General features: G+C 41.5%; 1 protein-coding gene across 1 annotated transcript in view; it reads right to left on the reverse strand.

Annotated features, from left to right (window-relative positions):
- PTPN13 (protein tyrosine phosphatase non-receptor type 13) overlaps positions 1 to 24,200 on the reverse strand; it is a 211,339-nt gene that overhangs the window by 143,135 nt on the left and 44,004 nt on the right. The window contains exon 2 of the mRNA XM_080676988.1: positions 16,383 to 16,502. Within this exon, the coding sequence (XP_080533114.1) occupies positions 16,383 to 16,497 (115 nt within the window). The 5' untranslated portion in view covers positions 16,498 to 16,502. The remainder of the gene's footprint in view (positions 1 to 16,382; positions 16,503 to 24,200) is intronic.

Raw genomic sequence — 24,200 nt, forward strand, 5'->3', positions numbered from 1 at the left:
TCGACCTTTGAACCAAGAGGTCAGGGTTCGATAGGGCACGTGCTCGGGTTGTAGGCTTGATCCCCAGTGTGGGGTGTGTAGGAGGCAGCAGATCAATGACTTTCTCTTATCACTGACTAGAGGCCCGGTGCATGAAATTCATGCATGGGGTGTGTGTCCCTCAGCCCAGCCTGCACCCTCTCCAATCTGGGACCCCTCGAGGGATGTCCGACTGCCCGGTGGGATCGGGCCTAAACAGGCAGTCGGACATCCCTATCACAATCCAGGACTGCTGGCTCCCAAATGCTCGCCTGCCTGCCTTCCTAATTGCCCCTAACCTCTTCTGCCTGCCAGCCTGATCACCCCCTAACCACTCCCCTGCCAGCCTGATTGATGCCTAACTGCTCCCCTGCCAGCCTATTTGCCCCCAACTGCCCTCCGTTGCAGGCCTGGTCACCCCTAACTGCCCTCCCCTGCAGGCCTGGTCCCTCCCAACTGCCCTCCCCTGCTCGCCATCTCGTGGTGGCCATCTTGTGTCCACATGGGGGCAGGATCTTTGACCACATGGGAGCAGCCATCTTGTGTGTTGGAGTGATGGTCAATCTGCATATTACTCTTTTATTAGATAGGATAGAGGCCTGGTGCATGGGTGGGGGCCAGCTGGTTTGCCCTGAAGGGTGTCCCGGATCAGGGTGAGGGTTCCCTTGGGGCATGGGGCTGCCTGGGCGAGGCGCCTGTGGTGGTTTGCAGGCCGGCCACGCCCCCTGGTGACCCAAGCGGAGGCCCTGGTATCTGGGGTTTATTTATCTTCTACAATTGAAACTTTGTAGCCTGGAGCGGAGCCAAGCCTTCTGCTTGCTCCGTGTTGGCAGCCATTTCTATTGGGATTTATGTATCTTCTATAATTGAAACTTTGTAGCCTTAAGCGAGGCCTGGGCCGGCTAGGGTGTGCGGAAAGCTTGGCTTCCTCCATTGCCCGGGGCAACCCTAGACTCCTGCTCTTTCCAGCTCCATGGCTGCCGCCATTTCTGTTTGGGTTTATGTATCTTCTATCATTGAAACTTTCTAGTTTTGAGTGGAGGCCTAGGCCCGCAAAGGCAGGTGGAAAGCTTGGCTTCCTCCATTGCCAGGGAAACCCAAGCCTCCCTCCTGCTCTCTGTGGCCATAGCCATCTTGGTTGGGTTTATTTGCATATTCGCTCCTGATTGGCTTGTGGGCATGGCTTGTGGGTGTAGCGGAGTGATGGTTAATTTGCATATTACTCTTTTATTAGATAGGATATTTCTATCTCTCTCTCCCTCTCCCATCCTCTCTGAAATCAATAAAAATATATTATAAAAAAATTTTGGTATATGGATATCCAATTATTATAGTCCCATTCCTGGAAAAGACTATCCTTGGTATCTTTCTCAAAAATCAATTGACTATATAAATGTGGATCTCTTCTAGACTTTATAATGTTCCATTGATCTATTTGTCTATTTTGATTAATATAGCTTTATAATAAATGTTGGAATAAGGTTATGTGAGTCCTCAAATTTTGGTCTATTTCAATGTTGTTTGAGCTATTCTAAATCCACTGAATTGTCTTATGGATTTTAGAATCAACTCACAGATTTCTAAAAACAAACAAAAAACCCATTGGGATTGCATTGAATAAATAAAGAAGTTAGAGAATTTAGACAACAATATTGAGTCTTCTGATCCAGGAGCACAGCATAGCCTTCCCATTTATTTCGGTCTTTTTTAATGCCTCTCATCATTGTTTTTTAGTTTTCGTTATATAGGTCTTCACATCTTTTGTCAGATTATTCCTAATTACCAATTTAAAATGCTAACTTACAGGGGAGCAATGGGCAGCAGCAGCTTGTCCCAGGTTAAGCCCCTGAACCTGTCTCTAAGAACCTCTTTTTTCTGACCTCTCAGTGACCCAAAGCAGCCCCGCCTAGGCTCATTTCTTTCTTATAACATTTCTATAGCCAAAGCAGTTCCATTGATGCTCTCCTCTGTTGTTTCTCCTATCCTAAGCCCTTCTTTGTTTCACTGTCCCCAGCTTAAATAAACATACTCTCCAAATCAGCTGGACTCATCTTGTGAAATCTTTCCTGCACAGGCTGGCCTGAGGCAGACCCACTCTGGGCCTGGTCCCTATCCAGTAATATTTCAACTGAAAGGACCAAGTGAGATCTCGGACAGGGAGAAGCAGTCTTCACAATTTTGTAGATTTCAACATAGAAAAATTGTAATCTTAGCCCAACTGGTTTGGCTCAGTGGCTGAGCTTTGACCTATGAACCAGGAGGTCATGGTTTTATTCCTGGTCAAGGGCATGTGCCTGGGTTGCAGGTTGGATCCCCAGTAGGGGGCATGCAAGAGACAGCCAATTGATGTTTCTCTCTCATCATTGATATTTCTATTTCTCTCTCCCTTCTTCTCTCTGAAATTGATACATAGATATAAAGAAAAATTGTAATCTTAGCAGGAAAAAGTACCATGATTAATTGGTGATGTTTGTCATGGCATGCGAAGGAAGAGGGTGGGATTTATGCCATGTATTTGCCATCCCTCATCTGGATAGCCTTTAGTCTTCCAGTGATTTCTTTTTAAATGATTTTATTGATTTTAGAGAGAGAAGAAAAAAGATGGAGAAAGAGAGAGAGAGAGAGAGAAATATTGATGAGAGAGAACTATTGATCAGCTGCCTCCTGAACTCCCTCCACTGAGGATCAAGCTTGCAAGCCGGGCTTATGCCCTAACCAGGAATCAAACTGGTGCTTCTCAACCAGGACGCACCAGAGCAGGGGTGGGCAAACTTTTTGACTCGAGGGCCACAATGGGTTCTTAAACTGGACCAGAGGGCCGGAACAAAAGCATGGATGGAGTGTTTGTGTGAACTAATATAAATTCAAAGTAAAGGAGCGGAGGGGAGAGCAAGAGAACTGGATAGAGCAGCTGGATCCGGCCCGCGGGCCGTAGTTTGCCCAAGGCTGCACTAGAGTGACTAGACACATTGGATGGTGCATGGGACAACACTCAGCCAACTGAACCACACCAGTCAGGCCAGTTTTTTGTTTGTTTGTTTGTTTGATTGTTTGTTTTCTTAATGTGCAGAAACCTCTTCAGGGTCCCTAATTACAGAACATCATAAAGATTCAATCAAGGAAATCATCCTCTGGGGTTTCCGCTTCCTTTTCCTATTTGCTTCATACATGGCTAGTGTACCAAAAAGTTACTTTTCTTTCTTTAATCCTCACCAGAGGGTATGTTTTTTATTGATTTTTAGAGAGAGAGGAAGAAAGAGAGAAACACTGATGTGAGAGAGAAACATCAATCAGTTGCCTCCCATAAGCACCCTGACCAAGGCTCGAACCCGAAACCTAAGTATGTGCCCCGACCAGGAATCAAAACTGAAACCTTTTCTGATGAACAGGACGATGCATCAACTAACTGACATTACCTGGCCAGGGCTACAAAAGGTTACTTTTAATCCTTCATTTCCTACCAAGTCCATTTCCTTGTTCACAGAGAGCCAGCTAGACTATCTCAGACCCTCTAGTAGAAAATTATGATCTAATAGCAATTATATTTGCAAAACCCTGTGCACTTTGGTCCCAAAGTCCATCATTCAGAATTAGAGCAAGAACCTTATATCTCAGTTTTTTTATTGGAGTTGCTCATGTGTGCTCCTGCGTCCTGACTCCTGTGTGCTACTGGTGAAAAAACCTCAAGCTTCTTCTTTATCAGAAGGCAAGTTTCCTCATTGGGGGCTGTAGCTCTCATGTGACCAAGGAGAAGACCAGAGCCTGTGCTACAGCTTGGACAGCAGAAGACTGTTTTTCAGAAACCAATCTCTAGACACAACTCAGGACCCAAAACTCACCTGGCTAGTGTGGCTCAGTGGTTAAGCATCGACCCATGAACCAAGAGGTCACCAGTTCGATTGCGGGTCAGGGCACATGCCCAGGTTGAGGGCTAGATTCCCAGTTGGAGACGTGTAGGAGGTAGCTGATGGATGTTGATGCTTCTCTCTCATCGATGTTTCTATCTCTCTATCCCTCTCCCTTCCTCTTTCTCTTAAAAAAAAAAATACTGGTGGGGTGAGGTCCTCATCCCCACATGTTGCTCCTGGAAGTGGATTTCTTTTTTATTTATTACTAGAGGCCTGGTGCATGGAATTTGTGCATGGGAGGGGGGTCCCTCAGCCCGGCCTGCACCCTCTCCAATCCGGGACTCCTGCAAGCTTGGGCCTAAACCGGCAGTTGGACATCCCTCTCGCAATCCAGGACTGCTGGCTCCTAACCGCTCACCTGCCTGTCTGCCTGATCACCCCTAACCACTCTGCCTGCCTGCCTGATCGCCCCAAACCGCTCTCCCCTGCCGGCCTGATCACCCCTAACCACTCTCCCTGCTGGCCTGATCGCCCCTAACCACCTCTGCCTTGGCACCCGCCACTATGGCTTTGTCCGGAAGGACGTCCAGAAGACATCTGGTCTATCTGGTTTAATTAGCATATTACCCTTTTATTAGTATAGTTTTTAAAAATATATATTTTTATTGATTTCAGAGAGGAAGGGCGAGGGAGAGAGATAGAAACATCCATGATGAGAAAGAATCATTGACTGGCTGCCTCCTTGCATGCCCCACACAGAGGATCAAGCCCACAACCCAGGCTTGTGCCCTGATTGGGAATGGAATCATGACTTCCTGGTTCATAGGACAAAGCTCAACCACAGAGCCACAACAGCTGAGCTAGAAACGGATTTCGTAAAAAAAAAAAAAAGGGACCCAAAACTCAATTTTCAGAGTATAATTCATTTCCCATTCTTGTACTAATGGACCTTGAGAGCTGATTTGAAATTTCTGGTGGGGGAGCAGGCCATGTGTGCATCTATCCTATCTAAAAAGAGTAATATGCAAATTAACCATCACTCTGCTACACCCACAAGCCACGCCAACCAGCCAATCAGGAGCAAGTATGCAAATTAATCCAACCAAGATAGCTGCAGCCATGGAGTGAGCAGGAGGCTTGGGTTTCCCCGGCAATGGAGGAAGCCAAGCTTTCCACACACCCTGGCAGGCCTAGGCCTCCACTCAAGGCTACAAAGTTTCAATTATAGAAGATAAATAAATCCCAACAAAAATGGCAGTAGCCACAGAGCTGGAGAGAGCAGGAGGCTTGAGTTGCCTCTGGCAATGGAAGAAGCCAAGCTCCCGCAGCCCTGGCCTGCCTTGGCCTCCACTCAAGGCTAAAAAGTTTCAATTATAGAAGATAAATAAATCCCAACAAAATGGCTGTGGCCACGGAGCGAGCAGGAGGCTTGGCTCCGCTCAAGGATACAAAGTTTCAATTATAGAATATAAATAAATCCCAGATACCAGGGCCTCTGCTTGGGTCACCAGGGGGTGTGGCTGGCCTGCAAACCACCACAGGCCCCTCGCCCAGGCAGCCCCATGTCCCAAGGGAACCCCCACCCTGATCCAGGACACCCTTCAGAGCAAACCAGCTGGCCCCCACCCCGTGCACCAGGCCTCTATCCTATCTAATAAAAGAATAATATGCAGATTGACCATCACTCCAACACCCAAGATGGCTGCCCCCATGTAGTCAAAGATCCTGCCCCCATGTGGACACAAGATGGCCACCACAAGATGGCTAGCAGGGGAGGGCCGTTGGGAGGGACCAGGCCTGCAAGGGAGGGCAGTAGGGGGCGATCAAGCCTACAGGGGAGGGCAGTTAGGGGTGACCAGGCTGGCAGAGGAGGGAAGTTGGGGGCGACCGGGCCTGCAGGGAAGGGCAGTTGCAGGGGACCCAGGCCTGCAGGGGAGAGCAGTTGGGGGGACCAGGCCTGCAGGGGAGGGCAGTTAGGGGTGACCAGGCCTGCAGGGGAGGGCAGTTAGGGGCAAACAGGCTGGCAGGGGAGCAACTAGGCATCAATCATGCTGGCAGGGGAGTGGTTAGGGGGTGATCAGGCTGGCAGGCTGAAGTGGTTAGGGGCAATCAGGAAGGCAGGCAGGCGAGCATTTGGGAGCCAGCAGTCCTGGATTGTGATAGGGATGTCCGACTGCCTGTTTAGGCCCGATCTTACCAGGATCGGGCCTAAACAGGCAGTCGGACATCCCTCGAGGGGTCCCAGATTGGAGAGGGTGCAGGCTGGGCTGAGGGACACCTCTCCCCCCCCCCCTCCGTGCACAAATTTCATGCACCGGGCCTCTAGTAACAAATAATAATTTTGCTTTATCTGAAAAGGTTATCTTGTGGACTGGAAAGAGGTTTTATGGAAAGCAGTCTCACAGGGTGATCTGTTTATAAATTTTTATCTGGGCAGTTCATGGTGGGTATTTATGCTCTAAGCATACAACTTCTTTACTACAAGACTTATCTTTGCCTTAAGCAAGTCCTGTCCATTGTTTCTGTGCACCTAGGTTAATATACCTTTGAAATGCTCCCTCGTAATGCTAACCTCATAGAATTAGTTCAGGCCCCTCAAAAGAGTATATAGTTTTAACTACCCTATAATCCAATCTTCACATGACCACCGCCAAGAAAACATATAATTTTAACTACTTTGCAATCCCATTCCCAAACTGCTTCCTCTTACCTTCTTTGCATTTACGTAATCTTCCTTACTTCCCTCCTTAATTTCAAAGACATAAAAGGAGCTGTAAAACTGTTATTCTCAGAAGCATTTGAAATCTTGCTCCTCAGCATATGTTTGGCTCAAATAAGCTCTAAAATTTTTAAAAAATAAATATATAAAATAGTATTTTAAAATTTCAATTTCCAACTGTTCCTTGCTATTGTTTATGAACATAACTGATTTTTGTATACTGATCTTGTATATTACAACTTGCTGAATTCAGTTCTAGAGATTTTTTTTCTGGATTTCATCAAATTTTCTATGTAGACATTCATGTAATTTTCAAATAAATGGTTTTACTGCTTTCTTTCTAATCTGGATGCCTTTAATTTCTTCTTCTTGCCTCATCTGCACTGTTTAGAATGTTGAGTGCAATGCTGAATATAAGTAAAGAGAGTAGAAATGCTTATTCTGATCGTAGAAAGGAAATTTTAATGTTTCACCATTAAGTATGATATTACCTATCCATTTTTTGTATGTGCCCTTTATCAGTTATAAGTAGTTTTTTTTTTTTTAATATATTCTTACTGATTTCAGAGAGGAAGGGAGAGAGAGAGAGAGATAGAAACATCAATGATGAGAATCATTGATCGGCTGCCTCCTGCATGCCCCCTATTGGGGATCGAGCCCACAATCCAGGCATGTGCCCTGACCAGGAATCAAACCGTGATTCATAGGTCGATGCTCAACCACTGAGCCATGCTGGCCAGGTGAGGTAGTTCTTTTTTATTAACAGGTGTTTTGTGTGTGTGTGTGTTTTTTTTAAAATGAGGAACTGATGTTGTATCTTATTAAGTGTGTTTCCTACATCTACTGAAATGATCATATGGTTTTGCTTCTATTTAGTTTAATAATATGATGAATTATACTGATTGATTTGTGAATGTTAAACCAATCTTGTATTCCTAGGATCTACTTGACCATGATGTATTTATTATCACTTTTATATATTGTTGGATTCAATTTGCTAAAATTTTGTTAAGATGTTTTGCATTAATGTTCATAAGGTACTGGTATATTGGTCTATAGTTTTACTTTCCCTAGTGTATTTGTCTGGTTTTAACATTATAGTAATGCTAACCTCATAGAATTAGTTGAGAAGTATTTTCTCATTTTCTATCTTCTTCAAGTATTTGATATAGAATTGCTTTTTCTTCTTTAAATTTTTAAATTTCCCTAGTGAAGCCATATGGGCCTAGAATTTTCTTTGTGGGATATTTTAAACTATATATGCAATCATCTTAATAGATATATTAGATATAGGCAATTCAGGTTGTCTGTTTTTTTGTGAGTGAGCTTTTTTTTGGTAATTTGTGTCTTTTCAGGTGTCCAGTTCATGTAAATTATTAAAATTTCCAACAATTTTATTAGTAATTTTTCTTATTATTCTTTTAATGTCTGTATAATATAAAGTGATGTCACTTTTGTCACAGACATTTTTCTAAATATACTGTTGCAATGCTCATGAAAGAGTTATCAATTTTAATACTTTATTTTAAAGTGTAAATAAAGTGGTTTTACAGGTCTAAATAGGTATTGCTCATTAAAGCATACTTTAAAATAGATATATCATTTCTATTATGCCAATATTAATTCGTATAAGTCATGTAAACTAGGCCTTGTTTCTTTATTTCTAAAAATGATTAGTCAGGTGAAATGAAGATCTTTCTAGTTCAAATAGTTTAATTTCATAAATAAAAATATACGTGTATGTGTGGCTCTGAGTTTATATAGTTCTTACATGTTTATTTCCCTTTCAGTAGCAAAGACATTTCCCTGAAAGTATTTATTCAATGAAAGCAATTCTCTAAAATAAAAACAGGAAGCACTTAATATTTCATGTAATTCTGCTGATAAAAATAACAGGTCATTCTCTAGTAAGTCTGTTTGTTTAAATAGGTACTGACAAATCCTAATTTTTAAACACTTTTTAATGAGTGAAGAGCAAAGTTATTTATTTAATATCTGTTCTAGTTATCTGTAGTAACTTGTAGTTTTCACTCATTGGTATAACAAGCATTTATAATGAAATACAGCCAAAGGATTCTATATACCCTGTTCTCTGAATCATATCCAAATTTGTTTTCCAAAAACAATAATAAATGTGATATTATCTTCTCAATTTTCTCAGGACACTTGCTGGCAACTCTGAATTTGTTTATTCAGAGTTACAGCAACTTTGTTTGTTTTTAGTACCTCTCTTTATCAAAATGCTTTATTTGTTATCTTTTAAACGGTTTAATTTACAAATTTCATGAATTTGTTATTTTATTTGTTAAACAGGAAACCAGAAATGATTACAGACATAATAAAAGGAATTTACATGGGATTTCTGTCCTTGCCTAAGCCAGGGAGACTGGGTCTTTCCCTCTCATTAGTTGCAAAGAGGTAATTTCACAACAAACAATCAACTACTTTACACCTTAAAATTCCACAGATTCAAATGATCGATTTTTTGCAAAGACCAATCATTTCATCACTTTTTTAAAAAATCACTGTTTTGGGTAACTAATATAATTGTAAGCTAATTTTTCCAAGGCAGCAATAATTTCCCAGAAAGTGTATGAGAATGACATTGCTTTTTATTATCTAGGACCACTAAGCTACTGCATGAGTTTATCCATGATGTAAAAGCTAAAATCTTAAATGTATATGTTTTTCAATCAGTTAATAAGCTATGCTTTCCAATCTGTTAATAAAATGAAATAAGAAGCATATAATTAGGAAGGGAGGACCCTTAATAAAATTTCTCCAGAATTTTTATTTCAATGGTCACATTTAATTTTCAATTTAATTTTTGGCCTTACCTGGCCCAAAATAGTGAAATCCAGCTATCTACTATTTATAACAAATACCTAAGTTTCGAGGAGAAACCAAGATGGCGGCATAGGTAAACACCTAAACTGCTGCCTCGCACAACAATTTCAAAACTACAACTAAAAGACAAAACGGACATCATCCAGAACCACAGGAAGGCTGGCTGAGTGGAAATTCTACAACTAGAAGGAAAGAGAAAAGCACACTGAGACTCAGAGGAGCTGCAGGAGGGAGAGGTACTGAGACGAGTGCATGGAGAGGACTGGCAACTGAGTGCGTGGCTGGCTTTCTCAAGTGGGAGGGAGACAAAAGCTCCCAACTGTGCTGAACACCAGTTTCGGGCGAGACTCTGGGGATCCAGACTCATATGGGGTGAAACTGGACTGGCAGGAAAGAGAAAAGCACACTGAGACTCAGAGGAACTGCGGAAGGCAGAGGTACAGAGGCACGCACACAGAGATGGCGGGCACCTGAGTGCGCAGCTGGCTTTCTCAAGCGGGAGGAAGACAAAAGCTCCTGACTGCACTGAACTCCAGTTCTGGGCGAGACTCTGGAACCCAGACTCATTCGGGGAGAAACTGGACTGTCTGGCAGTGGGCAAAAGTCGAGGGCGGCTTTCTCTCAGAGGTGCTTGCAGCGATTACCATGGGATACTGAGACACAGGGGCCTATTAGGGCAGGGCTGACGGGAAACCAATGCTGTCTGCTCTGCCCTGAGACTCTGCTCCATCCAAGCTGAGCACAGAGGCTTTTGCAAGTCTTCTCCCATAAGGGTGTCTCCAGCACAGAAGTTCTCCCAGTGTAGACACAGCTGATCCTCACAGTCAATTGGCCTGGAGGTCAATTCCTTCTAACGCCACTTCTTCAAAATAGAAGTGGTATTTTGTGGAAGAGGTATTTTGTGGAAGAGCCACACTCAAGGGGCCAAAGAGCCACTTGTGGCTTGAGAGCCGCAGTTTGCCGAGCACTGTTCTAGGTAAAATGTCAAGGGAAAGGAATCAGAGGTGGCAATGTTATGAGCACACTAGGCAGAATTTAAGGTGAAGAGTAAAAAGAAAAGAAAGGCTTAATTTAAATTGATAAAAGATCCAGTCTATTTAAATTAGCTATTATACACCCTATCTAATAAGAGAATAATATGCAAATTGACCGTACTTCTGCTATACCCACCAGCCACGCCCAATAGCCAATCAGGAGTGAGTATGCAAATTAACCCAACCAAGATGGCTGCGGCCACGGAGTGAGCAGGAGGCTTGGGTTTCCCCGGCAATGGAGGAAGCCAAGCTTCCTGCACACCCTGGCCGGCCCAGGCCTCCACTCAAGGCTACAAAGTTTCAATTATAGAAGATAAATAAATCCCAACAAAAATGGCTGTGGCCTTGGAGCGAGCAGGGGGCTTGGGTTTCCCTGGCGATGGAGGAAGCCAAACTTCCTGGCCGGCCCTGGATTCCACTCAAGGCTACAAAGTTTCAATGATAGAAGATACATAAATCCCTGATACCAGGGCCTCCGATTGGGTTGCCGGGGGGCATGGCCAGCCTGAAAACCACCACAGGCCCCTGGCCCAGGCCGCCCCATGCTCCAAGGGAACCCCCACCCTGATCCAGAACACCCTTCAGGGCAAACCAGTTGGCCCGAACCGTGCACCAGGCCTCTATCCTATCTAATAAAAGAGTAATATGTAAATTGACCTTCACTCCAACACACAAGATGGCTGCCCCCATGTGGACACAAGATGGCCAGCAGGGGAGGGCAGTTGGGAGGGATCAGGCCTGCAGGGGAGGCAGTTGTGGGCAATCAGGCCAGCAGGGGAAGGCAATTGGGAGGGACCAGGCCTGCAAGGGAGGGCAATTGGGGGCGATCAAGCCTGCAGGGGATGGCAGTTAGGGGTGACCGAGCCTGCAGGGAAGGGCAGTTGGGGGGGACCCAGGCCTGCAGGGGAGGGCAGTTAGGGGCAATCAGGCTGGCAGGGGAGCAATTAGGCATCAATCAGGCTGGCAGGGGAGTGGTTAGGGGGTGATCAGGCTGGCAGGCAGGCGAGCAGTTGGGAGCCAGCAGTCCTGGATTGTGAGAGCGATGTCCGAATGCCCGTTTAGGCCCGATCCCACTGGGAAGGGCCTAAATGGGCAGTCGGACATCCCTCAAGGGGTCCCAGATTGGAGAGGGTGCAGGCTGGGCTGAGGGACACACACCCCCGTGCACAAATTTCGTGCACTGGGCCTCTAGTATCACATAAAATTGCATGAAAACACATGATGACAGTAGTAAGACAGACAAAAACATCATTATAGTGGAAGATTTTAACTATCCCGAAATATTTGACAGATCAAGTATACAAAGCAATAAAAATCTAGACAAATTTTCAAAGCACATGCATGAATAAGCTTAAATTATACCCTAGAAACAGAAAATATTTTCCAAATTCCTAGAGTATTTATAAAATTAGTCCATGTGCAAGACCACAACCAAATCTCAAAAAATTCTAAAAAGTAATCACAAAGATCTCAAATTTTAATAAACACAAGACAATAAAACTAAGAAACTTATATATAACGCAAGAAAACCAATTATTATCCAACCAAACAAATAAATGTTTAGAATTATACATTTGCAAAAAGTTTTACCTTTCCTCCTCTGAAGAGAAATTCATATTAATATGGTGTCTTCCAACAAAGTCATGCTTAGCAATGGTTATTATTTAAATATTAACCACAACAAGTTTGTATGTGTGTGTTTTTTAAAGGTTAAAATTGCAAGGAGACTCAAAAAGATGAAGAAATAATTATCCTGACCTGTGTTCAATAATTACCTACAGTAGAAATGCTTATTCCCAGCCTTTTATTAATAGGAATGTCAACTTTCACTTAAATACTGAAAAACACACAGGAACATACAGGTTAAAAAAGGTAGGAAGTGTCCTAGTTGGTTTTGCTCAGTGGGTAAAGTGTCAGCCTGTGGACCAAAGGGTCCCAGGTTGGATTCTGGTCAAGGACATGTACCTTGGTTGCAGGCTCCTCCCCAGCCCAGGCCCTGGTCAGGGCTCGTGCAGGAGGCAACCAATCGTTGTGTTTCTCACATAAATGTTGCTCTCTGTCTTTCCCTCTCTCTTCCACTCTCTAAAAATCAATGGAAAAATATCCTCAGATGACAATTAACAAAAAACAAAACAAAACACAAAAACAAAAAGGTAGGAAGAAAAAGCCATTCCTAAGAACAAAAACTAAGACACAGAAAAGAGAAGAAAACAAATTTTAGGAAAACAAAATTCTTAGAGACCATTGTATTTTACCTGCTTTTATTTCACTAACAATACTAGTCATTATTCATAAGGGTGTTTATTACAGAACCACAAAATAAGCAAACTAATACAGGTATCCCCACTTTTTGAAAGTCTGTTTTACTCCACCTGGCTTTTATTAAAGATCTATATTAACACTAGTCTTTGCTTACTGAAAGAATTCCAAAGAGGATTTTAGCTTTTATTAAAAAAAAGGGTGAAAATACAGCATTCAGCATTGTCTTGCAGAGAGCCATTATAGAGGCAGGGCACCTGGGCAGTGAGAGTGGTACTGCCAAGCTCTTCCCAGTGAAACTGAGTGTCCTTATGATGTTGATTAAATTTAACTTTAAATCCTAGCTTCAGAAACCATCTCTATCTCTCTCTATCCCTCAGAGACCTAACCTTTTCCCTGGATAATCAGCAACTCTGGGGGCAGCAGAAGATAGCAGTCAGGATCTGGATAATACTGGTCACAAGGTCTAGACCTCTGGCCAGCTAAAGATAACATCTTGAGCTGTTATGTACCAGGGCCTGAGTCCTAAGGTAGAAGGGCCCCCTGGCTACTTTCCCATGAGACTGAATAGAGGAACAAGGGAACAGATCTCAAAACTGTCCTCAAGACAGAAATAAATGATTTACTACTCTTACTCACCTCCAACCAATCAGTTCCTAGCATGACCCAGAAACCCTAACCCAGTGTCTTGCGATTTTGCCCCATATACTCTAGTAAGCTACCCGTCATGGGGAGTTCGGGCTTTGGAGCACCAGTTTGCTGGTCTCCTGGATGGCGCCTCCACTGCAATTCTGTTTGGCTGGTAATGCCCAGTGGATGAACTCTTTCTGTTCTATACCACCTGGGAACCACACTCAGCATCAAGCTCTCACAGCTTTGAACTGTGTCTGTGAGCCTCTGTGCTTTATCTCCATTTACCTTGTATATCCGTTATAAAATGTGCTCTAAGGCAGTGGTCGGCAAACTCATTAGTCAACAGAGACAAATATCAACAGTACAACGATTGAAATTTCTTTTGAGAGCCAAATTTTTTAAACTTAAACTTCTTCTAACGCCACTTCTTCAAAATAGACTCGCCCAGGCCGTGGTATTTTGTGGAAGAGCCACACTCAAGGGGCCAAAGAGCCGCATGTGGCTCGCAAGCCGCAGTTTGCCGACCACGGCTCTAAGGTAATCAGAAAAGCCTAAGAGAACTTATAAAGGTGTTACTTAACATAAAACTAGATGTAATTAAACATATTTGGCATGATTTGGTAGGTTATTTGGGAGATCTGGAAACACTAAAAATTTTTCCCATACAAATTAATGGCATTAGCTTCTTTGATGTACGTATTTCAGCTTAACAAAAGGTTTCATAGGAATGCTCTGCTTTCCTATAGGAGGGGAAACCTGTATTTTATTTCAGTTCAGTAAGGAAAAAAGAAAACTTGTGGCAAAAAAAAGACAGTGTGCTATCAAATACAAGAAATAAAAAAATCCTAGATTTCAAATAAACATAATTTTCCTCAAAAAAAATAGAAATTTCCAACTGGCAATCATAATAGTTGGTAATCTCCAGACAGCAAAGGAATCCAAATTCAATTTGTCTATATTATTGATGCTATTCTGTGAATTGGACTGAAGGCCTATGGTAACCAGCTCCCATGGACAGTGTTTAGGGCAGGGGTGGGCAAACTTTTTGACTCGAGGGCCACAATGGATTCTTAAACTGGACTGGAGGGCCGGAACAAAAGCATGGATGGAGTGTTTGTGTGAACTAATATAAATTCAAAGTAAAGGAGCGGAGGGGAGAGCAAGAGAACCCTCCGCTCTTTCGGCTCCGCGGGCCAGATAGAACAGCTGAATGGGCCGGATCCGGCCCACGGGCCGTAGTTTGCCCACGGCTGGTTTAGGGCATAGCTGCCTTACAATTAATTTTATAACACATCCAGTAAGTCTCTTTATTGTAACGTACCAATATGTTATGCAATAATTACATCTCAATGACAAGTACTTTACATTCAGACACTAAATCTCTATTAAAATTACGAAATTTGAAAGAAAGAGTACTCAAGAGTATGCAAGATGCTTATATTCTACGAGTCATGGCTAGGGCAGTGATCCTGCCATTAGTACAATAAAAAGGTATTATCTCTCCCTCCTCTGAAGGAACATCTGTAGTTATTGTCTCTATCACTCATTTGGCACACTGTTTTGAAGCAGTAAACTTTTCATATACATCTGATCTGAATAAATCCCTTAAGGGCAACAGTGATATCATCTTATTAGGATCTTCCATTCAATACCTCACAAGTCAATGTTTCTTAAATATTAACTGACTATTTTTAATTAACTGAGTAATGCCACCATCATATCCTTTCTTCAACAACACCTTTGGAGCATGGCTACCTGTTCTATAGCCTAGAGTGCCTATACTTTCAAATTTTCTGAAAAAAATTAAAATAAAGCAAACAAAGCTACAATGCCTATTAAAATAGCTAGATTTTAGGTAAGTGGAATTAAATAAAAGGAATTACTTTTCTTTAGATTTATCCTAATTCTAATCAAACATCGCAGTTACAGCAGAATTGGGTGGGACCTAACACCGTTTTGTTTAAGTTCCAGTCCCTGGATGGGAAAATAACAGCAACAACAAGAATGACGACAAAGCTTTACCATCTGTCCCCAGTCTGTACTCAATCAGTGGTCACCCCTACAACTTCCCAAAGGTCACCATGCTCTTACTCTTAAGCAATTCAAACATAAAATGCATCAGAACATCCTTAAAAAACTTGTTAAAACACAAGTTGCTGGCCTGTACCCACAGGAGTTTCTTATTCAGTTAGGTCTACAGCAGGCCTAAGTATTTGCATTATACGTTTGCAAGGTGATGCCTATGCTACTCATTCAGGGACCATACTTGCAGAATTATTACCTCATCTATGTTTGTTTATTGTGCCTGATTAATTCATTCAAATCAAAGATGAAGTTTGGTTCTTTACCTACTGTTCTAAACAGGTGTTGTTCATATGGTATAAAAGCTTCATGTGGAACTTTTCAGCATGTTATCAAATGTTTGTAGTCAACCAATGGGTGACTCCTTAATTTTTCCAGCTCCAAAATGCCACATGACCATTTGGAGCAGGTGACTACCTCTATAGGGAAGCACCAAGGAAGTTATTCAGTATACATTATCCCAATTTAGAGTTACAGGGATATGATTCTCTCTACCAGGAATGTTTTCCCTCCTCCTTACCTGGTTAACCTCTCCTTCCTTTCAGGTCTTAGCTTGATATATGCAAGGAGGCCTTCCTTTTCCTCCCCAGGACCATGTCAAATACTCCTACTATGAGTTCTCATAGAATCACTGGATCCTCTCCTATGTAGCCTTGTCATGGTTGAATTTTTTATACTTGTTTATATAAATATTTTATTAATAGATGTTTTCCACACTGGACTATAAGCTCCCTACAGAGAACATTTTTTATTTTGATCATCATTACATTTTTAGTCCCTAGCACAATATCAGGCACATCAAAGATGTTCAAATAAAGGTAAAAAAGATCTGAGCTTTTTTAGCCCTAAGAGAGGTAAGGAAAGTATTCTTCTATACTCTGCCCCTTTATCAATTTTCAGCTATTCAATATTCAAAATTAAGAAAAGAAAAAAAAGACCTACCTTTCCTGAATAATTCTTGAAGACTTTCAGCACTTTGATTTAATACAGCCCATATTTCTTCCTCCTGAAGGGGTCCACCCCGAACCTCCAGGGCCTCAGCTAGTGACACGTGCATATTACCTAGGAAACAAAGGTAACAGATGGTCTACACATCAATAACATTACTGCACTTGCAGGAGCGAAAGTTGTCATCTATGAGGTCCCTGTCTACCTAATTTTTCAATATGGCTTTCAATCTAAATATAATCCTACACTTAGACTCATAGAGGGTAAAGGTATTGAAGAGGGAAAAAACATCAAAATAACTACTTGCCCTAGTACAATAAAGTCAACCTCAGAGACAGAACTAGAGAATAGTGGTGCCAACTAGTATTTCATGGGAGAAGATGGAGAGACCGCAGGGTCCCAGGAGGCCAAAGTGCAGATGATTAAACCAAAGCAGCCAGACTGAATTGAAGACCTTTCAGACCATTTACCTACCCATCCAGGTAAAAAGGGTAGGAGGAGTAGAGAGGAGACCCTACAGCCATAGTGGGAGAAGTTGCGAATAAGATGGAATATGTGTCTTCCATTCATTGACTGATTTCTTTATTTCCAACATGTATACTATAATCCTACATAATAAGAGCTAATGTGCTAAGTGTCCCACCATTCATTCAACAGTTCAACCAGTCACTACAACGTGCAATGACCACCAGGGAGCAGACGCTCTGACCGGTAGGTTGGTTTGCTGCTGGGGTCCGGCCTATCGGGACTGGACAAGATGGGCCAGACACACCCTGGAGCCCTCCCCTGGTTCCTCCCTGGCCGGCTGGCCGGCCCCCATCAGGACTGGGCGAGATGAGCCAGACACTCTGGATGAATCCGTGCACTGGGTGGGTTTTGGCCCCATCCCCACAGGACAGGCCGAGAGACCCCACCGGCACATGAATCCGTGCACTGGGCCTCTAGTATACTATAACTATAAATTGTACACTGAATGGACTTAACTATTTCTAGACCCAGCTTTGCTGCTGAGGAGGTTCAGAATAGGCCTCCCCAAAGTGTGCCACTTTAGCATGTGAATTATTTTGAGTTGATGGCAAATTGAGACCCTGCAGGCTCGTGAGAAACTTAAATCTCTCCTCAAAGAATTTAAATTTGGGGCCTTGCCCATTAAAGGAGTTATTACTAGAGATTACTTTTTTTTCCCCTTATCTCAAGGACAGGGCCAACATCTAATTACTGAACATCTGCTCTACTTTTCATCCTTAAATGACCTTCTTCCCCTCTGCAGCCCCAACTTGCCTTACCTCAACCTTAGTTCAGAATGCCATATTATACCTCCTTTGAACTTTCTGTCTCTGAACCTCTTGTGTTTGTGGGGTATCTGACTCTCTCACGTACGTGAGGTTCCCATACATACATATGTAATTAAATTTGTTTATTTTATCTTGTTAATCTGTCTCATATAGATTTAATTATTAGACTAAAAGGAAGAACCGTAGAGTAAAGTTTCTTCCTCACCCACACTACCAACTTACCATTTGCCCTTGGGAAAATAATTTCACCTTTAAACCTCAGTTTCCCATTTGTGACATAGGAATAATAATAATAATAATAATAATAATAATAATGCTCTGGGAACTATGACAAGGAAAGAGGTAATGCCTATAAGCATCATAATCTAAGACTCTATAAAAATATGGAAAGGTGCCTTTGTGATAACATTTTTGTAGGGTCAATTTTTTCAGTGGCATTCAATTAAGTAGGTGCTCTATTGATAGCATTTAAGGTTTTCTTGGGTCTCAATAATCCTATTTTCCTCTTGGAAGGAGAAATGCAGCTAGTCAAAACATCCTATACAGATTTTCTTGAATTGATACTTCTTGAAAAGAAAATGGCTCTTTACAGTGATTACTAAAATTTCTACCCAGACCAAACCAATTCAAGCACAATGACAATGTATATATTATGGTAGGCAGAAGCAGATGGGTTGGGAAAAGAAGCAATGAAGCTAAAGAGAGTGAAAAATGTTAAATACTTATTTTCTGTAATATATCTTTTGTTAAATTTTAAAATTAACCTATAAAAGGCTAACAAAAAAAGCTAATAGCTTCTTTTAATTTACATTTATGATAGTTTAACTCAGAATGAAAAAAGCAACTCCAGCAACAAAATGAGGCCAGCCTTGTCCTGTTACTTTCCTTTTCAAATGTGTACTACAGCATTTTATGCTTAGAGTCTACTTTGAGGGGTGTCTACTTAAATGTACAATGTGGTAGTTAAAAGGAAAGATATAAGCTCTGGCCAGGTGGCTCGGTTGGTTGGAGTGTCGTCCTGTACACCAAAAGGTTGTGGGTTCAATTCCTGTTTAGGGCACATTCCTAGGTTTCGGGTTTGATTCCCAGGTTGGGGCACATATAGGAGGCAACTGATCAATGCTTCTCTCTTACATCGATGTTTCACCTCTCTCTCTCTAAAAAATAAATAAATAATCCTATATAATAAAGAGCTAATATGCCCGTTAGACCGGATGGCAGAATGACCTTCTGGAAGGACCAGTGGGCGGCGGGGTTAATGAGCTTACGCTGCCAGGCCAGCCATGGTAGTCCCGGCGCGCCCGCCCCTCCCCTTCCACAGAGGCGGCGGAGAGGCGGTGGCTTGGTCCCAGCAGGTCAGAGTTCGATTTCCAGTCAGGGTACATGCCCAGTTTGGGGGCTTGATTCCCAGTATGGAGCATGAAGGAGGCAGCCAGTCAATGATTCTCTCTTACCATTGACTAGAGGCCCAGTGCACGAAATTCGTGCACAGCGGAGGGGGATGTCCCTCAGCCCAGCCTTCACCCTCTCCAATCTGGGACATCCCTCTCACAAGCCAGGACTGCTAGCTCCCAACTGCTCGCCTGTCTGCCTTCCTGATTGCCCCTAACTGCTTCTGGCTGCCAGCCTGATCACCCCCTAACCACTCCCCTGGCAGCCTGATTGAGGCCTAACTGCTCCCCTGCCAGCCTGTTTGCACCTAACTGCCCTCCCCTGCAGGCCTGGTCCCCCCTAACTGCTCTCCCCTGCAGGCCTGGGCCCCTCCCAACTTCCTTTCCTTGCAGGCCTGGTTGCCCCCAACTTCCCTCCTCTGCCGGCTTGGTCACCCCTAACTGCCCTCCCCTGCAGGCTTGATTGCCCCCAACTGACCTCCCTTGCAGGCCTGGTCCCTCCCAACTGCCCTCCCTTGCTGGCCATCTTGTGGTGGCCATCTTGTGTCCACATGGGGGCAGGATCTTTGACCACATGGGGGCAGCCATCTTGTGTTGGAGTGATGGTCCATTTGCATATTACTCTTTTATTAGATAGGATAGAGGCCTGGTGCATGGGTGGGGGCCAGCTGGTTTGCTCTGAAGAGTGTCCCGGATCAGGGTGGGGGTTCCCTTGGGGCGTGAGGCGGCCTGGGTGAGGGGCCTGTGGTGGTTTGCAGGCTGGCCATGCCCCCTGGCGACCCAAGCGGAGGCCCTGATATCTGGGGTTTATTTATCTTCTACAATTGAAATTTTGTAGCCTGGAATGGAGCCAAGCCTTCTGCTTGCTCCGTGGCGGCAGCCATTTTTTTTTTATTTATGTATCTTCTATAATTGAAACTTTGTAGCGTTAAGTGGAGGCTTGGGCCTGCCAGGGTGTGCGAAAAGCTGGGCTTCCTCCATCGCCCCGGGCAACCCTAGACTCCTGCTCTTTCCAGTTCCGTGGCTGCCGCCATTTCTGTTTGGGTTTATTTATCTTCTATCATTGAAACTTTGTAGCCTTGAGTGGAGGCCTAGGCTGGCAAGGGCAGGCGGAAAGCTTGGCTTCCTCTATCGCCAGGGAAACCCAAGCCTCCCTCATGCTCTCTGTGGCCGTAGCCATCTTGGTTGGGTTTATTTGCATATTCGCTCCTGATTGGCTGGTGGGCGTGGCTGGTGGGTGTAGCAGAGTGATGGTTAATTTGCATATTACTCTTTTATTAGATAGGATGTTTCTATCTCTCTTTTCCTTTTCTTTTTTTTTTTTTTAATTGATTTCAGAGAGGAATTTTTTCATATATCTCTTGGCCATCTGTATGCCCACTTTGGAGAAATATCTATTTAGGTCCTTTGCCCACTTTTCCACTGGATTGTCTGTCTTCCTTTTGTTAAGTTGTATGAGTTCCTTATATATTTTGGATATTAAACCTTTATCAGATATATCATTAGCAAATATGTTCTCCCATACAGTGGACTCCATTCTCATTTTGTTGATGGTTTCTTTTGCTGTGAAGTTTTTTATTTTGATGTAGTCCCATTTGTTTATTTTCTCTTGCCATGAGTAATTTATCGGCAAACATACTGCTACTTGAGATGTCTGATATTATGCTTCTAGGATTTTTATGGTTTCATGACTTACATTTAAGTCTTTTATCCATTTTTTAGTTTATTTTTGTGTATGGTATAAGTTGATGGTGTAGTTTCATTCTTTTGCACGTACCTGTCCAATTTTCCCAAGACCTTTTATTGAAGATGCTGTCTTTACTCCATTGTATGCTCTAGATTTGCTATTTTTAATTTACAGCTATGCTAGAAAATATGTTTAAGATTTTAAAAACTGCCACATCCTGTGAACACTTAATCTCAAGATTTAATGTAATGTCAGAGCAGCTTTCTAAAAATCAAACAACAAAACTATACCTTATAAATCACTATCTTTGGCAATTGCCTACCATTATCATCTCTCCGTTATTTTTATTTACCTTTATTATAGCTCTTTATATCATTATTGCCAAATAAAAGAGAAGACAAAGGAATGAAAGAAATACAGAAATGGGAAAGGGATGAAAAAAAAGTGAAGAAAAATATAACTTGAAGACAATTCTTAAGTTCATTATTTCAACTGTTTCCTTTAGATACAGTAATAAATAACTTGGGGTACAGATAAATGACTGCCATATTTTACTATCAAAATGGTCCTGCTTTACAATAAACATAACCATATCATTCATTTTTGTTTCCTTGAAAGTTGTGGGCTGCCTGATAACTAGACAGTATTTGGAAAGACTTTCAAGTAAGAAAAAAATATTTATATTACATAACCAGAACCACTATTATGTTTTTTATTAACAGAGGTATTAAGGTCATGACCTTAAAACTGTGCCCACAGTTAGACAAAGCCACAAAGGGATTCTAACAGACGTCATTTTAATCCTTAAGGATTTGTGGCACTCATAGTTAGTACAGAAGTGATTTTAACAGAATGAAATAGTAAACAGATTAACTGAATCTAATCAAGTGATATAACAATCTGTCCAGAAATAAACTAATGAATTAGGAAAATTTGAATTGATTCTATGGAAATAGGGCTATAAAAGTATACTGTTTCAAGAACAAAGCTACTATAAAATAGAGCTCTTGTGTGGCCACTAACTTTGGGCAAAGATCCACTCACCACCCTGGCTAAGGATTTCTTACTGAGCAGTGAGAAACCATAGTGAGTTGAGAAGGCAACCCCCCAAATTGTAGCATCTTTTACCCAGGATGATTTACAATGAAGTTTATAAAAGTTTACTAGAAGCAAACACACATATTAGTATTTTTTTAAGTTAAAGAATCTCTACATATTTGGTATTTTAGCTGTTTATAATGTTTAAGAGAATAAGGTCAGTTAGAATAACAGATTAGCCTTGTCATTCCAAATTAAATACTGTTAATTAATAAAATGAGATATTTGCCCTAGCCAGTTTGGCTCAGTGTATAGAGCCTGAGGCCTGTGGACTGTAGGATCCCGGGTTCAATTACAATCAAGGGCACATGCCCAGGTTACGGGCTCAATTCCCAGTAAGGGGCGTGCAGGAGGCAGCCAATCGATGATTCTCTCTCATCATTGATGTTTCAATCTCTCTCTCCCTCTAACATCCTCTCTGAAATTGTTAAAAATATATTTTTTTAAAAAATAAGTAAAAATTAAAATAATGAGACACACAACTACATTGCTATTAGAATAGCTAAAATGAAAAAGACTAACCATACGAAGTGTTGACAAGGATGTGGAGGACCTAAACTCTCATACATAGCTAGGTGGAATGTAAACTGATACTTTCTGGTAAAATGTTTAAAGAGTTTCTTAAAAGTTAAATATAAGCCTATAATATGAGCTAGGGTTTTGACTTCAAGGTATTTCCCAAGAGAAATTAAAGCACATAGCCATAAAGACTTATACACAATGTTCATAGCAGCTTTATTTGTAACAGCCACGCAAATGTCTATCAACAAGTGAATGGATAGATTTTAGTATTCCCGTAATGGATACCAAGCAATAAAACAAACAAAAGAAACCACTATTATTGATGCATAAAAAAATATGTATGATGAATATGTTCATTATCTTAATTGTGATAATGGTTTCACATTGCATACATATGGCAAAATGTATTACATTGTACACTTTAAATATGTACAGTTTATGTCAACTATGCCCCAATGAAACTGTTAAAAAGAGAAAATAAAAACCAAAACAGACCAGAGCCAGATAAAGCACTCCTTTTCTTTGTCCCATGAACATGCCTGGATTTTTTTTAATTGTCAGAAGAAACCAAGTCCCAACTTCAAGTAATACATAGGTTTTGTTTGTTTTGTTTTTTAATTTGTTTTCTAAAAGTTAACTTTTTCATTAAAATAAATTCTGTAAAACTAAAGAAGCCAAAATCCATGGCTAAGGTCTAAGATCTTCTCTCCTTTGACAAACAAGTCAAAGCATATCTAAGATGCCATGTAACTTATGTTTATAAAGTTAGAATTTGTGTATTGATGACACAATCATGTTTTAAAAATCCATTACTTAAGATAGCAATCTCTTGTTCTTCTTTCAATATCTAATTTCCTAAAAGCATTTAAAGATAAAATGATAACTACAATAATTCCTGGACAACTTAAATAATGTGAAGTTATTTCTACCTATTAACTTTGATCCAGAATGATCAACAAAAAGACAGATATATACAAAGTAGCAATAATAAAAGCACTAAAAGTAGCAATAATTAGAGCTCTAAAAGACTAAAGCTAATTTCTCTAAAAAAATAAATAAATTGCTATTTCTTTCCGTTAAGGGTAGGTATAGAACAGGTAGTAGAGAAAAAAAAAACATTATTGCTTCATATAGTTAGGAAAAACTAATAAAGAATTGGAATTTTAAGGAGAAAAAAAGAAAACTCAGTGTTTTAATTGGATGTTGCTCAAAGTAGGAAACAGAATGTGTCTAAATATTTTTATTGAAGTTGGAGCCACGTGTATTTGTCAACTTTTCCATTGTACTTTCCCAGTGAGAGAAAAGAAACTAAAACAATCACAAGTCTAAATTGCCTTTCTGGGTCTCTGGCTCATTTCAACTACTTATCTCAATAGAAATCATATATGCTTGCTTCCTGCTTTCAAAGGACAGCTTCAAAAAACCAGAAGAGAAAAACTCTGGAATTCTTCAGTCCCTCTTCGTATCATTAAACTGAGAAATAAAGCAAAAATTCCGAATTTCACAATTGCTGTATTTCTCCTCACTGACTGGGAGGTACCTACAAAACAATGTGATGGAAGAATTTTGGTTTTGAGAATTGTCTTTCTATAGCAACCCCTCCTCTACATCCACTGATTTTTCTCGAGATTAATATTAGGAAACTTGCTGGTCCTCCTCAAGAAATATAGACTCTTAAAATATCTCAAAGTGGACATGCATTAAAGGAAACAAATATGTATAAAGCACAAAAGACTAAGTAAAAAAAATTCATATTTGTCCTTCATATTGTAGTAAACAAATTAGGGTGACAGACATAATTCTGAGATTGCTCTCAAGA

The sequence above is a fragment of the Plecotus auritus genome, assembly GCF_963455305.1.
Source record: "Plecotus auritus genome assembly, chromosome: 1".
NCBI lineage: Eukaryota > Metazoa > Chordata > Mammalia > Chiroptera > Vespertilionidae > Plecotus > Plecotus auritus.